A 13,165-nucleotide genomic window follows, 5' to 3' on the forward strand; every position below is an offset into this window, starting at 1 on the left:
TTCAGATCGTCAAGTGTACAATAGGTTGTTAGGTGGGTTTTAAGCCCAGAAATAATCCCTTCGTAACTCAGTATCTGTTGATTGAATGTCTTGACGCATTGTACAACTGGAATTGTCATGAAATTAATCCACCCTAACACAAAGCTGCTGTTCAAGTGCTTGAATCCCGACCCAAACAAAACCAGCTTAAATTCCTGACAAATTATGTGAAACCAAAGCTTATGCGACCTCGTGTCATCACCTTGTTTATTGCCCTGTTTCATTTTTCTATTGTTGTTTTTCAGTCGTACCTACGTATCCGCTGTAATCGGCAGTCACGCCTCAGCGGTAAGTATGTGTTAAATTCTATTTATCATCCTCAGAGCTGTGGGTGGCTGTAGCTTTGACACTGTCCCTTTACACAACAGTTTCTTAAATTTCCCAGAACAGGTGGATTTCGGACATGAAAGAATAGCGTGCATTCTTTGCATTTTCAGTTCTAACTTTATACTTTTTGAGAACAAATGTTTTTTTTTTTAAATTTTTTTTAAGGAGAGCGGTTATATTGTGCAAAATTGGAGTTGACAAGAGCATTGGGTGTGATTTAGTTTCAAGAGATGTTGTCAAAGAAGCAGATGAATTTTTGTAGCATCTGTATGTTCTCAGGTGTATCTTTGTATTGGGCTGCTTTGAAATGTATCCATTGATATGTACAAAAGTATTCCAATTATAGTGCAAACATATTCGGTATTACTGGATCTGAGATATATTTGCATATTTTAAGTTTTTCTCAGACCATGAAGAGTTCTTAAATGCTTCTGTTCCTTTCTGAGAAGGTTGTTAATGATTTATTTTTGCTTTGTGAATAACTGAATGTTGTGCACATGTAAACTGCATTGTGGGAATGCAGTATAGGTAGAGAAGTAGCTCATGCAGTAAATATGATAACGCTGATTGTGACTTTTGCAAAGCTGTTGAAATTTGATTAACCTTTGATATGTAGTCAACCACTGTTGTGTTGAGATGCAGTCAAACACTGCTGTGTCGATATACACTGCTGTGTCTTTATACAGACAACCACTGCTGTGTTGATATACACAACCACTGCGATATTGATATGCAGTCAATCACTGCTATGTCTATGTATGGTCAAACTGCTGTGTCGGTATATACAGTCAAATGCTGCTGTGTCGATATTCAGTCAATCACTGCTTTGTCAATGTGCAGTCAAACACTGCTGTGTCGATATTCAGTCAATCACTGCTTTGTCAATGTGCAGTCAAACACTGCTGTGTCGATATTCAGTCAATCACTGCTTTGTCAATGTGCAGTCAAACACTCGGAACTTATTCCTTCTTTGGTAAGGTTTTCCTTCTGCATTTTACTTATTGTTTATCAGGAAGAGAAAAATAACAGTTTAATATTTTTTAAATACCAAAGTTGGAATCCATGTTTGAAAAATGTCTGGCCTTATATTCATGAACAAATGCCAAACATTTTATAGCGAGTTTCTCAGATACTACTTATTGGAAAACAGATGCGATTTACGAGTCGTAGCTTTTGTTCAGTGTGACACATTCCCTGCAATCAAAACTACTATTACTTCTCATGAATTCCCATGGTCACAAAATAGCATTCATAAATTTCCACAGATCTATAAAACACGAGACCATCAGGCCATCAAAACAAGGGTCATCTGGTCCAACTCCATCGCCAGCATCCCTCTACCAACGACAGCTGACAAAAGCATTTGTGTGAATTAATGTTACACCACTGCTGCAATACTTAGATCATGTTTCCGTTTCCTGTGCTCTATTATTCAAACAAATCCCTCCGACAATGTACACACCTCTGATACTCAGACTTAGATTCCAAAATAATCATTATATGCCTGTACCATCCTTTTAAAGCTGGGTTGTAATCGGAGTATTTTGCACGACAATTTGTCTCTCTGCCCTGATGGCTTCCTATGCCTGGATTCCCTGGCTTAATTTGATTAATATAAACTGACTAGATCATGAATGATTTAGACTGGTTGTGTCATTCAACTGATCTTATCCTTATCGCGAATAATGCTAGCCATATTTTATTTCATACGACCGCGGGTCAGAAGGATATAAATAAACTTCTTGAACTTTATCCGAGACATAGGAAGATCATTATCTTTGTCTTAAAGAATGATTAATCTGTATTGATTATGGTTTTAGTCATGCTGCGAATGTATCTGTGTTATGAAAAGAATTAGTTTGGAGATTATTGTTGCTGTAGAGTTTTCCTAGCTATTGATTTGAGTTGAATTATGGGAGACGAAAATAGTCCTCTTTTGTTGAGGCCATAAAGTGTTTCAGTTTATAAAGTTCCGTGTTTTTCTCTCCACTTTTATCCCTGTTTATCTTAAAACAACTGAACACTGTTATTCCTGTTACAATATTCAACTGAGCACAGATCAAGTTTTGCAATACCAAGGAATTGATGTTCACCAACTTTTTATTTAGTTTTTAATAATTATTTCAACAGTTAACATCTTTTGTTGCTTGTTTCAAGCGAGAGTTTACGCAGATATCTTTCGGCTGTGTAAGCTCAGAACAATACAGTCCATATGTTGGCATGGAGGTTGGATTAGGTTTGCAAATGAATCATTAAGATGAGGATGTGTTCTTTAAGTGTTCTTGATAGTCTCTTCTTTATTATTATCACAAGTTGATTGTCCACCTTGACACAATGTGTGAAGCCCATATTTTCGGAATATTGCTAAAATCACTGGATCGATCTATCTCTCACTCAATCATTCTATCACTCACAGTTTATCAGTGAGACCCCATTTTTATGTTGGTGTGGTGATCTCTGTATTTTACATTCATGAAAATGTTTTCTGTTGTGTATTTGCAGCTCGGTGCCGGAATAAGAAGAAGAAGCCATCGGAAGAAGGTTACAAGGAGACATTATGTCCGGTGTGTAATGACAGACTGACAGGGAATGCAGACGAACTCAACGCCCATGTAGAACAGTGCTTAAAGAAGGCTGGTTACCTTAATAGATACATTGTACCATTGATTTGACACATGATCATCATCACTCCATTATAGTAGAACCAATAGTACCAAGACAGTATCTATTGAATAAGTGTTTTGTTAACTTTTTTGAGAGAATATTCCTTTCTATAATGTAATGCTATCCCAAATTTGATTTCCCAGTCACACGAGACATCCTTTGTTACAAACAAGGTAAATTTTAGTATCACCTGGTTTATAACAACATTTTCAGGTGACTGCACAAGTTTTGTGACTATATTGATAATTGAATGTTAGCGTTTGTCCCTAGTATATTGGACTATGTGTTAGCCCAGTGGTCAAGACATTTGCTTGTCACACTGAAAGCCCTGGTTGTATTCCCATGGTCTATGAAGTCCATTCCTGGTCTCACTTGCTGTTATTGCTGGAACATTGTCAAAAGCAACTTAAAAGACATCTCACTCTTTTATGTTAGGCTCCACCTTTTTTGTGATTAAAAGAAGAATTTTTTTTTTAAATATGCAGGTTAAATCTTCAAGGATTTTTTGTCTAATTTTTACAAATTGATCTTAGGAGGTAACTATTGATCAGGTTTTATTGTGAATGCCTTTTCCTCCACAGTATCAGACCCGAGGAGACCTAGGGGAGGATGAGCCAGTGGACGTGGAGGGGGATGGAGACCAGTATGAGGAGTATACATGGGCAGGGCAGACCAGGGTCAGGGCGACCACCATGCTGCAAGGAGGGTTTGCCAGTAAGTTGCTTTTTTCTGCAAACTTCACGGTTCAGTGACAGGTGGGATATCCTAGTTGCAGAAATGCTCGCTTGTCCACCAAAGACACAGGGTCAGTTACCCGCAGGTGCACAGTGTGTCAAGCGCATTCCTAGTAAAGACTTCTCATGAAAACTGCTGGAAAATTGCAAAAAGTGGTGTAAAACCCAACTCATTTCAGAGCCCTAGGTAAAAGGCCCTTAGCAGCCATGAGATTGAGGTTGCAGAATGATCGGGTGGACAGGTTCTGGGGCTTACATGATAGTGTTTGATGGTACGAGGGTGTTGTTCATGATATCAATCACTGGTTTGTCTGATTCAAACTCAGTTATTTACAGATTGGTAACTTATTCCTGGCGAATTACTGATCATGAAAAATGTATTCATTACACTGTTTGAAACAAGAATGGTATCGTTTCATTTGCATTTGACACTGATTGCCATCTGAAGTTTGTGATGTTTGCCTGTTACAGAGTCAGGGTTCCAGACAATGAACTTGCGGAGAATACAAGATGAAGATATTGATCTCAATGTAGATGGGGATGATTCGGAAGAGTATGGAAAACCTCAGTATCCTTACACTGCAAATGGACACCATTGTCAAGCCAACTTGCCATAATATTCTTTAGAACATTTACAGCTGATAAAACACCATCAGGTTCAGGTGGAAATCTTCAGACCAAGTTCCCAGTACCAGCATCTGATGAAATTGTAAAGTTTGCACTTGCTGACTGAGTTTAATCAACCATTGTCATCTGTCTATATATTGGCTGTAACAATATAGATAGACATCTTTTGTTTGCGAAATGGTTTTGGAGAAATGAACTGTTGTTACCGTGACTTCATCTTGTACAAGGGTAGTGTGGTAGCCTAGTCGTAAAGTGTATATTTGTCACACTGAAAGCCGGGATTTGATTCCCCACATGGGGACAATGTGTTAAGCCCATTTCTGGTGTTCACCACCATGATGTTGCAGGAATATTGCTAAAGTGGTGGAAAACGTACCCACTCACTCGTAATGTACAATTTGGACATTAGATATCATTATGGCAATTTGCATGATTATGAGGAGCATCTGAAAGACATGTTTCTTTTCTTTAACCTTGTGAAGATTTTCTGAAGTTGATGTGATTCCTGTCAGTGCGGATGAACCAGGTGAGGACCGCGAAAGACAGGCTTTGAGAGGAGCATTACTCAGGTGAGTAGATCAAGACTGTTTTTTTTCTCAGGTAGTCTGGGTGGCCCAGTAGTGTAAAGTCTCTCTTAGTCTTGACAGGATCAGTCAACTGAGTTTGAATCCCAGCTTTACATTGGTATCTTCAGTTGATCAGTACCAGACGCTTGCTTCCAGTAGGACAATATCATTTCAACTTTAAGCCAGACCAATTTGGGGGGGGGGTGGGGGGGTGGTGGTTTAAGGGGATATGTCAGTCATATTTTTTCAAGACTAAGAAAAAAAGGAGGTCTCGGCTCAGAAAATATAATCCTGATGTTAATGTTGATATAGGTGAAGTACACTTGAAATCAGTGTGAAAACTAAACTCATTCAACTAATTTTTAGTTGATATGAAACAAAAGAGTTAACAAGGAAACTCATGTGGGTTTTTGCTTTGAGTGGTAAATTTTTTTTTATTATTTTTTTTCCCTCCTGCTCTTTAGGTTTTCTGAGGACAAAAATCTGTAAAACAAGAAACAAAATTGTTCTTTATAGTGATATAAAACCAACTGGATTTGTTAATGAACTAGGAAATATCTTTGTTATATATTTCAAATATTTGTAATGATATTATATGTTGTACAGCTCTGCATAATTTATGCGTTTTTCAAAAAAAAAAATTTGAGCAAGTGTATTTTGGAGGATGTTATCAAATTCACCTCCCAGCTGTAAAAGTAAAACTGATGATGATGTCTGTCTTTCAGTTCTGATCCAAGTTCTTCACATACAGAAGGTAAGTAAACTCAGTCTATTGTTTACTTGTTTAAGAACCAGATAAACCTGCCCCAAAAATATATTAACACTTTTCTAGACTTGCTGGACATTAAGATTCACTTAAAAAGTGATTTGATAAATGTCAAGTATTCACCATTTTGAGCTAACAAATGAAAGGCTGTATTTATAGAGCGACCTAGGATCACCAAATAATAGAATGCTGCCTTTAGGCTCTAAGAGTCATGTCCCCTTAATTGTTAGAGTGTTCCAGTAGTAGTATAACAAGTTGTGTTTCCACCAGATGTTAGCTCATGATCAAAGAGCAGCTTTATCAAAATTATTGCCAAATGCTGGCACTCTGGATATCTTCAAACTTCCAAACTCCTGTGTCAAAGAGTGAGTTGAGTTTTACACTGCACTCAGCAATATTCCAGTTATATGGTATCGGTCTGTAAATAATCCAGTGATCAACAGCATGAGCATCAATCCGATGACGTGTTAACCAAGTCAGCGAGGCTGACCACCTGATCACGTTAGTCGCCTCTTACGACAAACATAGTCACCTTTTATGGCATGCATGGGTTACTGAAGGCCTATTCTAACCCAAACCTTCACAGGTTCTGTGTCAGGGACTTTAGTTCAATTATTTATTTCTGTGTCTTGCTCATTTCCAGGACATTCCAACTCCCCAGAGTGTCAAAATAAGCAGTCCCATGACCACAACCACGATGTTCCCATGGAGGGGTCAAGGTAGGTGCTGCCCACTGAAAACTTCATAAAGGATTGTACTCTGAGTTTCATATGCATGGACAGGTGTTTCATTTTGTACACTAAGATATTTAAAAATTATACTTGATTGACCAGATGACTATTCTCACCGGTAATGAAGATTCTATGATAACCTAAAGACAGTTGATCAAAGTAATGAAAATTCAAGGTTTTTCCATTAACTAAAAAACACCAGAATTGCCAGTTTTAAAATTTTGACTGTTTTGAAATTTAATTCAGAAATTTGATGTTCTTAAATTGTAATTTGTCATGATTTCAGTGTGAGCACGACCACCGGTTCATCGACATCAGAAGTTATCTGTGCACTGCGGTCCCGACTCCGGGATCTGGAGGAGGAGAAGTCTGAGAGACAGAAATGTCTCATCTGTATGGTGAGTAGGACACAGATTGCTCATTGTGGCCAAGGGATGTAGCTGAGGCGGCATAATGAGAGAGTTAGGGTTTGAATTCCAGATGGGACTCGACCTAACAAAAGTAATAGAAGCTGTACTTACTGAGAATGTGCACTCACTGTGCTGGCCAGCTATTGTTGAATGTATGTGTCTGAGTCTCTGTCTTCAACATAATCGTGGCAAACAGGAGATGGATAATAACATTAGCTCACTGTAGGTTGTCTATTTATCCAGGGTTCAGTTATGATAATTTATTTATCAATGCTATAAACATGGGGACCCGTAAAGGTCCCGGGGCAGAAAAGGGCTTTCAGCAGCCCATGCTTGCCATAAAAGGCGACTATGCTTGTCGTAAGAGGCAACTAACGGGATCGGGTGGTCACTCTCGCTGACTTGGTTGACACACGTCATCGGTTCCCAAATGTGGAGATCGATGCTCATGTTGTTCATCACTGGCTTGTCTGTTCCAGACTTGATTATTTACAGACCACCGCCATATAGCTGGAATATTGCAGAGTGCAGCGTAAAACTAAACTCACTCACTCACTATAAACGTGGGTCTCCACTGCTAATCAACACAGATGGTGGTAGATTGTACCATGTAGCACAAGTTTCAAGTCTAAATCCAAGCCTACATGCTCTGGTTATCAATTTAATAAAGTTTTGTTAGAACCAGGCCATGCTTGTCCATTGTTTTCATTCATATTCATCCTGGCTCTTGATTCACAGGCCCCAATTTCTCGAAAGAAACTTTACTTACTCAGATTTCAAACTGTGTTAGTTTTTTACTTAATTGAGTTTTTTTTTCAAATTTGAGTGAAAAATCAGACATGAGTTTGTTTTGAGAAATTGGAGGCCAGATCTTCATGAGATACAGTGAAGCACATCTTTCAAATCCATCTCACTGCAACCCAGTCAGTTTAAAATATTCATTTGAAGCTGTTCTGGCCCCGATTTCTGGAAACAAACTTAAGTCTGAGTTTTGACTTAAGTTCAAGTTTTTGCTCAAATTTGAGAAAATGCAGGAACATGCATTTTCCAGAAGGAAAGGAAATTGGTATCCAGTTCAAACATAGTGGACAATCTGAATTTGGCGGGCAGATTTCTTTAGTTGTTTGGACTTTTTATTCTAAAAAATGCAGTTGAGATAAAAATTCAGCTGTTTCAAATTGTCAAACTCAGTTTGAGATTTGAGATCAAACTTAATTTTGTTTCGAGAAATCGGGCCCTGTTCTATGGAAAATAACAATAAGATAAACACAAACATTTGATGTTTTCCAGGAACCTTACAGGAATGCCCTGACTTCAATACAGTGCTGGCATGTCCACTGTGAAATGTGTTGGCTCAAAACACTGGTATGTGCAGCAAAGTATAGATGGTTTATTATACAAGAATGTATATTTTATGACTTACTCTGTTAAGTCTATAAACTTTGGGACATGTTTTGTCTGTATGTGGATCAAGAGGAAGGTGTCCTAGGGTGCTTCAAGTGTTCTAAATATTTGGGTAAATTGATAACACTGTAATCACTCAATCCTCAGATAAGTCCAATCATCTTACAAGTACCCAATTCAGATCTCCAAGAGCAATTAGGATATTCAAATCATTTCATAATCTTGACCTATTTTTAAGATGTATTCATTCTGCATTTCCTGTTTCTTTCAGGGAGCGAAGAAGTTGTGTCCACAATGCAACATGATTACCTCCCCTTCTGATCTCCGAAGAATATATCTCTAGTTCCCATCCCATCCACCAGGTGTCAGTAGGCTTGTAGTCTTGTTTTCAATCAGGGACAATTTCCATTGGCTGTGGATACTCGTATGTGGCTTAGCCAATCAGGAGTCAGTACAAGGATCTGGAGGAAGGAGAACATGAAGTCTGATGAACTGCACTGTTGGTGCAAAGTGTTAAATGTGAAAATGTAAATAAATGAAGGTTTTAATGCCAAAGTAGACCACTGTAATGTAAAAATACCGCACTGTACAGATAAATTATATGATATGTTGTTATAATTTTGAATAATGCATAGTCGAGAAGGACTAGTTTCATTCTGTTCCCAATTTTGTGGATGTTTTATGGTTTGATCTTTATCAACCAGTATTAATGTTGAAGTCAGCTTGAACGACAGTCATGATGTCAATAAATAATCGGTTCAACACAGGATGTTTCTTTCAGAAATATTGAATTCAAACATGGGCAGATATAGCTTTTTGAGAAAGAGAGGTGCGCACTCTTGAGAAAGATATGCTTATGTCACATGTTTTAGTAGATAATCTAATACACTATGACTATTTCAAAAGTGGAACTATTGGCTTTTGTCAAACCTGAAACATTTGTAGGAAATCACAGTATTACAACCTTGCGACGTTATATTAATTTGTGATGGAACCATTAAGGCATAATAAGGGAGTTGTTGGTGTTTAATTATGAAGGAGTGTACCCAATGTAAACAGATCCTGTTATTCCAGAAATCCTCCCTATCTTGTTTGCAAAAAACTGCGCAATTTGTCTCAGTGAACCAGAAAATTGGATATCAGTAAGGGGCTTTTTTGTATGCAGGAAAAACCAGTCTTGAAGTTAATCACACATTTTACAATAGGAAATACAATGTAATAAATCTCTATAGAAATGTAATAAATCTCCCAGTTATAACAGTTTGAGGTCTTGTAGTTAGAAGGTCTTATGAGTAAAATGAAGTTGTCCAAGCCACTTTTTCTTGATTTTTGTGTACTCTGCTCAAAAGAAGTTAAATAACACCAAGCAATCCATGTCAAATGTCAGGCAAACACATGGAAGAAATAAGGTGTACTTTCACCCAATTTGAGTAGTATATGACGGTAGTGCCGTGGTTGTATCTCATGTCATGTGTTTTAGAAAGGTATGTATTCCAATGATAGTCATAGCAATTGCCCCCAACATAGGATGTGTATATTTTTTGACAGACTATGCTCCTACAAAACCTGTATGTGTTTTGTGGACCTGGGCAGGGTGAGATAATGTGATCAAACATACAATAATGTCTCTTTATTAACTTTTCTAAGGACTAAGGGATCATTGTATTTGGGGATTTTTTAAGTATTTCAAGTACATTGCTTTTCAAAACTCATATTTTTTATAAAGTGTTTACCGTAAATATTGTAATAACAAGTAATTAAAGATTTATTTGTAGAATTTAACGTTGAGGTGTTAGTCCAAAAGCAGAAGAAACTAGGTCTGTCTCTGAAAGCACACTTAAAAAAACAGCAGCAATAGTTTTGTATTGGACCAAGTGTTTGCAGAGTCCTGTTATCAGTGTCTTCTATGGGTCATATGAAGTGTTTCAACATAGCTGAACCTCAACCATTTAAAAACACTGAAAGACTTCTAAAGGAACATACTTCAAGAGGGTGTGTGTGATGATCAGTATTCACAGATTGAAAAATTACACGATCCTTATGAATGTATTCTTTTGCATTTATGTTTCAACTTTAGAAAATTGACATTTTTTAAGACAAATGCTGCTGAAGCAAGCTAGTAAGAAATGACCTCATACCGATATTATGGCAGAAGATACAGGTATTATTTTCTATAGCTGAAAGATGAAAGTGTTGTACAATATTTATTATAGTCCTTACTAAGCTGGGGAAGTCAAATTTGATTAAATATTTTTGATTTATCAAAACTGCTAATATGGTTGAATTTTGGACTTCACTGCAACTGTAATTATTTATTGATTGTTCAGGTTTTTATCCAGATTTATCTTAGTTTGTTGTCCTAGGTTGGCAAAAGTCTTTGACCCTTGTCAATATGAACCTTCCTTATGAAATTAGATGATAGGGAGGGATGGAACTACAGTCATCCCTCTCCATAATGCAATTAATCTGAGCTCAACAGTGGATTTGTTTATATGCTGGGTCTTTTTTATGGGAGCCAAGGATTACTCCCATAATTAAGCCAAGTTTAACTGAATCCATGGTATTGCGCAGAACGTTGTTTCGAGGGATGACTGTGAGGTCTCTTTGCAGACTACTAAAATAGCACAAATATTTTATCAAGATTCATATGACTCAATACAAAACCAGTGGAGGTAGTGGGCGTTTTTAAAGATGATCAGAAGTCAATGCACATGTATTGGTTTAAGTGACCTTGAACCTTGCTTTTAGTTGGTTCATTAAACTGTTGTCTGTTTTGCAGCAGTTACTGTTTCACTGTGGGTGTCCTGTTGTGTGATAGAAATATACTGGAGAGTTTGACAATGTGTAGGTCAATTTGTTTGTACTTATATTTATGAATGGGAGACTGTCGCCTTGCAGAATTGATCTGTTTGTGTAGAACAGACTTTGGGGAACTCTATCAAGTGCTATGCTCGACGAGTTGTAGATATTGTGTGTATGACTATTGTTCTTATGAGCTGAAGATATTCCAAAGATATTCTCCACAGTACACCACTGTGGTCAAAAAGTGTAAATAAAATGCCAGAAAATTTGAAATCATGTTTGTTCTTGTTTAACTTAGAGTGAGTGAGTGAGTTTAGTTTTACGCCGCACTCAGCAATATTCCAGCTATATGGCGGCAGTCTGTAAATAATAAAGTCTGGACCAGACAAGCCAGTGATCAACAACATGAGCATGGATCTCCACATTCGGGAACCGATGACGTGTGTCAACCAAGTCACCAAGCCTGACCACCTGATCCCGTTAGTCGCCTCTTACGACAAGCATAGTCACCTTTTATGGCAAGCATGGGTTGCTGAAGGCCTATTCTACCCCGGGACTTTCACGGGTCTGTTTAACTTTGAGGAGCATTTAGAAGTTGGAGCAGTAAGATAACAATATATGGATGAACAACTACTTAATCTCTGTGAATGTTATGTTTCGATGTAGGTTCTAACACCGTTATTGTCCAAGTGATGAACACCATGAGGATAGAGGAACATATATACAAGTTTAAGGAGATGTTTGTACAGTACAATAAGGGATCTAGTGTTGACCAGTGAATACACAATGCCAATTAGAAAGTGGCCTGTTGTTATGCATTTTATATTTGGAATTACACTTTCTCATTAACGTCCAAGTACGTTTATTATGTGGAGTCCATCCACGATTTGAACCCACACTCTCTGCGTGAGGCACCTGATCGCCAGTACAAGCCACGGGAGCTGAATGTGTTAGATGTCTGAGTCTGAGAGTGTGTGTTCAAATCCCTGATGAGACCCAGCCCAACAACAGGACCAGAATTTGTACTTAGCTGAGAAAGTGTAATTTCAATCATAATGTTTAATTTGTTAACTTGTTTTAGAAAAATTTTCGGACCATCTTCTGGGATGGTGCAGATGGATGATCGAATTGTCTAGGATGCTGCAGTTTATTCTTTGAGTCTGCCAGAATGCTATAGGATGGGGTTTGAACCCCAAATATGGAAACCCGTGATTATACGGGTTACAAGAGGTGGCTAACATGATCAGGGGCGTAGGAGATAGTATGTCCTATGTAGGTGATATTAAGTCCAACATAGTAGATAAGAGGTCCTCCGCTACTCTTTCGTATCTTGTAAGTAAGCATGCTGTCCCTGAAATTAAAATATTTGAGCCAAGCAGTAGGAATGGTTTGCTAATGCCCTTACAGAAACTCAAGTCTTATAAACAATAGCCTCTCCGTCTACATATCATCCCAAAGCTTGCAATACTGTGTGGAGGGTAGCAGAGTAGTTAAAATCATCACGCTAAAGACCTGGGTTTGATATTCCACATAGGCACAGTGTGTAAAGTCCATTTCTAGTGTCCCCTGTTGGGATATTGCTAAAACCGACATAAAACTAAACTCACTTACAATGCTGTGGGATGGCCTTAAAATCACCTGTTGGTGAGGATTATGAAGTCTACCACATCCCATCAGTTACCTCCCCCTTTTGGCCTTGACATTCCCTAGTCATCTTGGGTCTGAAGCTGCTGCTGAAAAGACATGGTGCTTATAATGAGAAGAGGTCTTAGATGGTCTCAAACCCTCTCCAAGCTCCTTTAGTAGTTTCATGTGTAACCATATTTGGCCTCAATAATGAAGGGTAAAGCTATAGCCCCGTTCAATGTGTGTTGTTACCTCCTGTTGGTAAATTATCTCCCTTGGAGTTTCCTACAATGCAACTATCTTCTGGAGAGCAGACCGTTACGGTATATGGTGGAAAATCTCAATGAATTAAACGTGAAACAGCTCAGGGACTATCTACATCACTGGGGTGTCCATGTATCAGGGACAAAAGAAGTTCTGTTGAAGAGAGCACGTGAAGTTCAAGAACTGGGACTTAGGCCCCTGTGAT

General features: G+C 38.1%; 1 protein-coding gene across 4 annotated transcripts in view; it reads left to right on the plus strand.

Moving 5' to 3' along the window:
• LOC137292207 (E3 ubiquitin-protein ligase Rnf220-like) overlaps window positions 1-11,343 on the plus strand; it is a 44,130-nt gene extending 32,787 nt beyond the window's left edge. For 3 of the 4 annotated variants that reach the window (XM_067823771.1, XM_067823772.1, XM_067823770.1), the window contains 10 exons: window positions 285-327; window positions 2,869-2,999; window positions 3,612-3,744; window positions 4,236-4,332; window positions 4,874-4,960; window positions 5,683-5,711; window positions 6,367-6,442; window positions 6,741-6,852; window positions 8,155-8,229; window positions 8,540-11,343. In XM_067823771.1, coding sequence (XP_067679872.1) covers window positions 285-327; window positions 2,869-2,999; window positions 3,612-3,744; window positions 4,236-4,332; window positions 4,874-4,960; window positions 5,683-5,711; window positions 6,367-6,442; window positions 6,741-6,852; window positions 8,155-8,229; window positions 8,540-8,611 — 855 coding nt within the window. In that variant the 3' untranslated portion in view covers window positions 8,612-11,343. The remainder of the gene's footprint in view (window positions 1-284; window positions 328-2,868; window positions 3,000-3,611; window positions 3,745-4,235; window positions 4,333-4,873; window positions 4,961-5,682; window positions 5,712-6,366; window positions 6,443-6,740; window positions 6,853-8,154; window positions 8,230-8,539) is intronic. The other variant, XM_067823773.1, reaches the window with a different exon arrangement.
• The last annotated feature ends 1,822 nt before the right edge of the window (window positions 11,344-13,165 follow it).

The sequence above is a fragment of the Haliotis asinina genome, chromosome 7 (genome assembly GCF_037392515.1).
Source record: "Haliotis asinina isolate JCU_RB_2024 chromosome 7, JCU_Hal_asi_v2, whole genome shotgun sequence".
NCBI lineage: Eukaryota > Metazoa > Mollusca > Gastropoda > Lepetellida > Haliotidae > Haliotis > Haliotis asinina.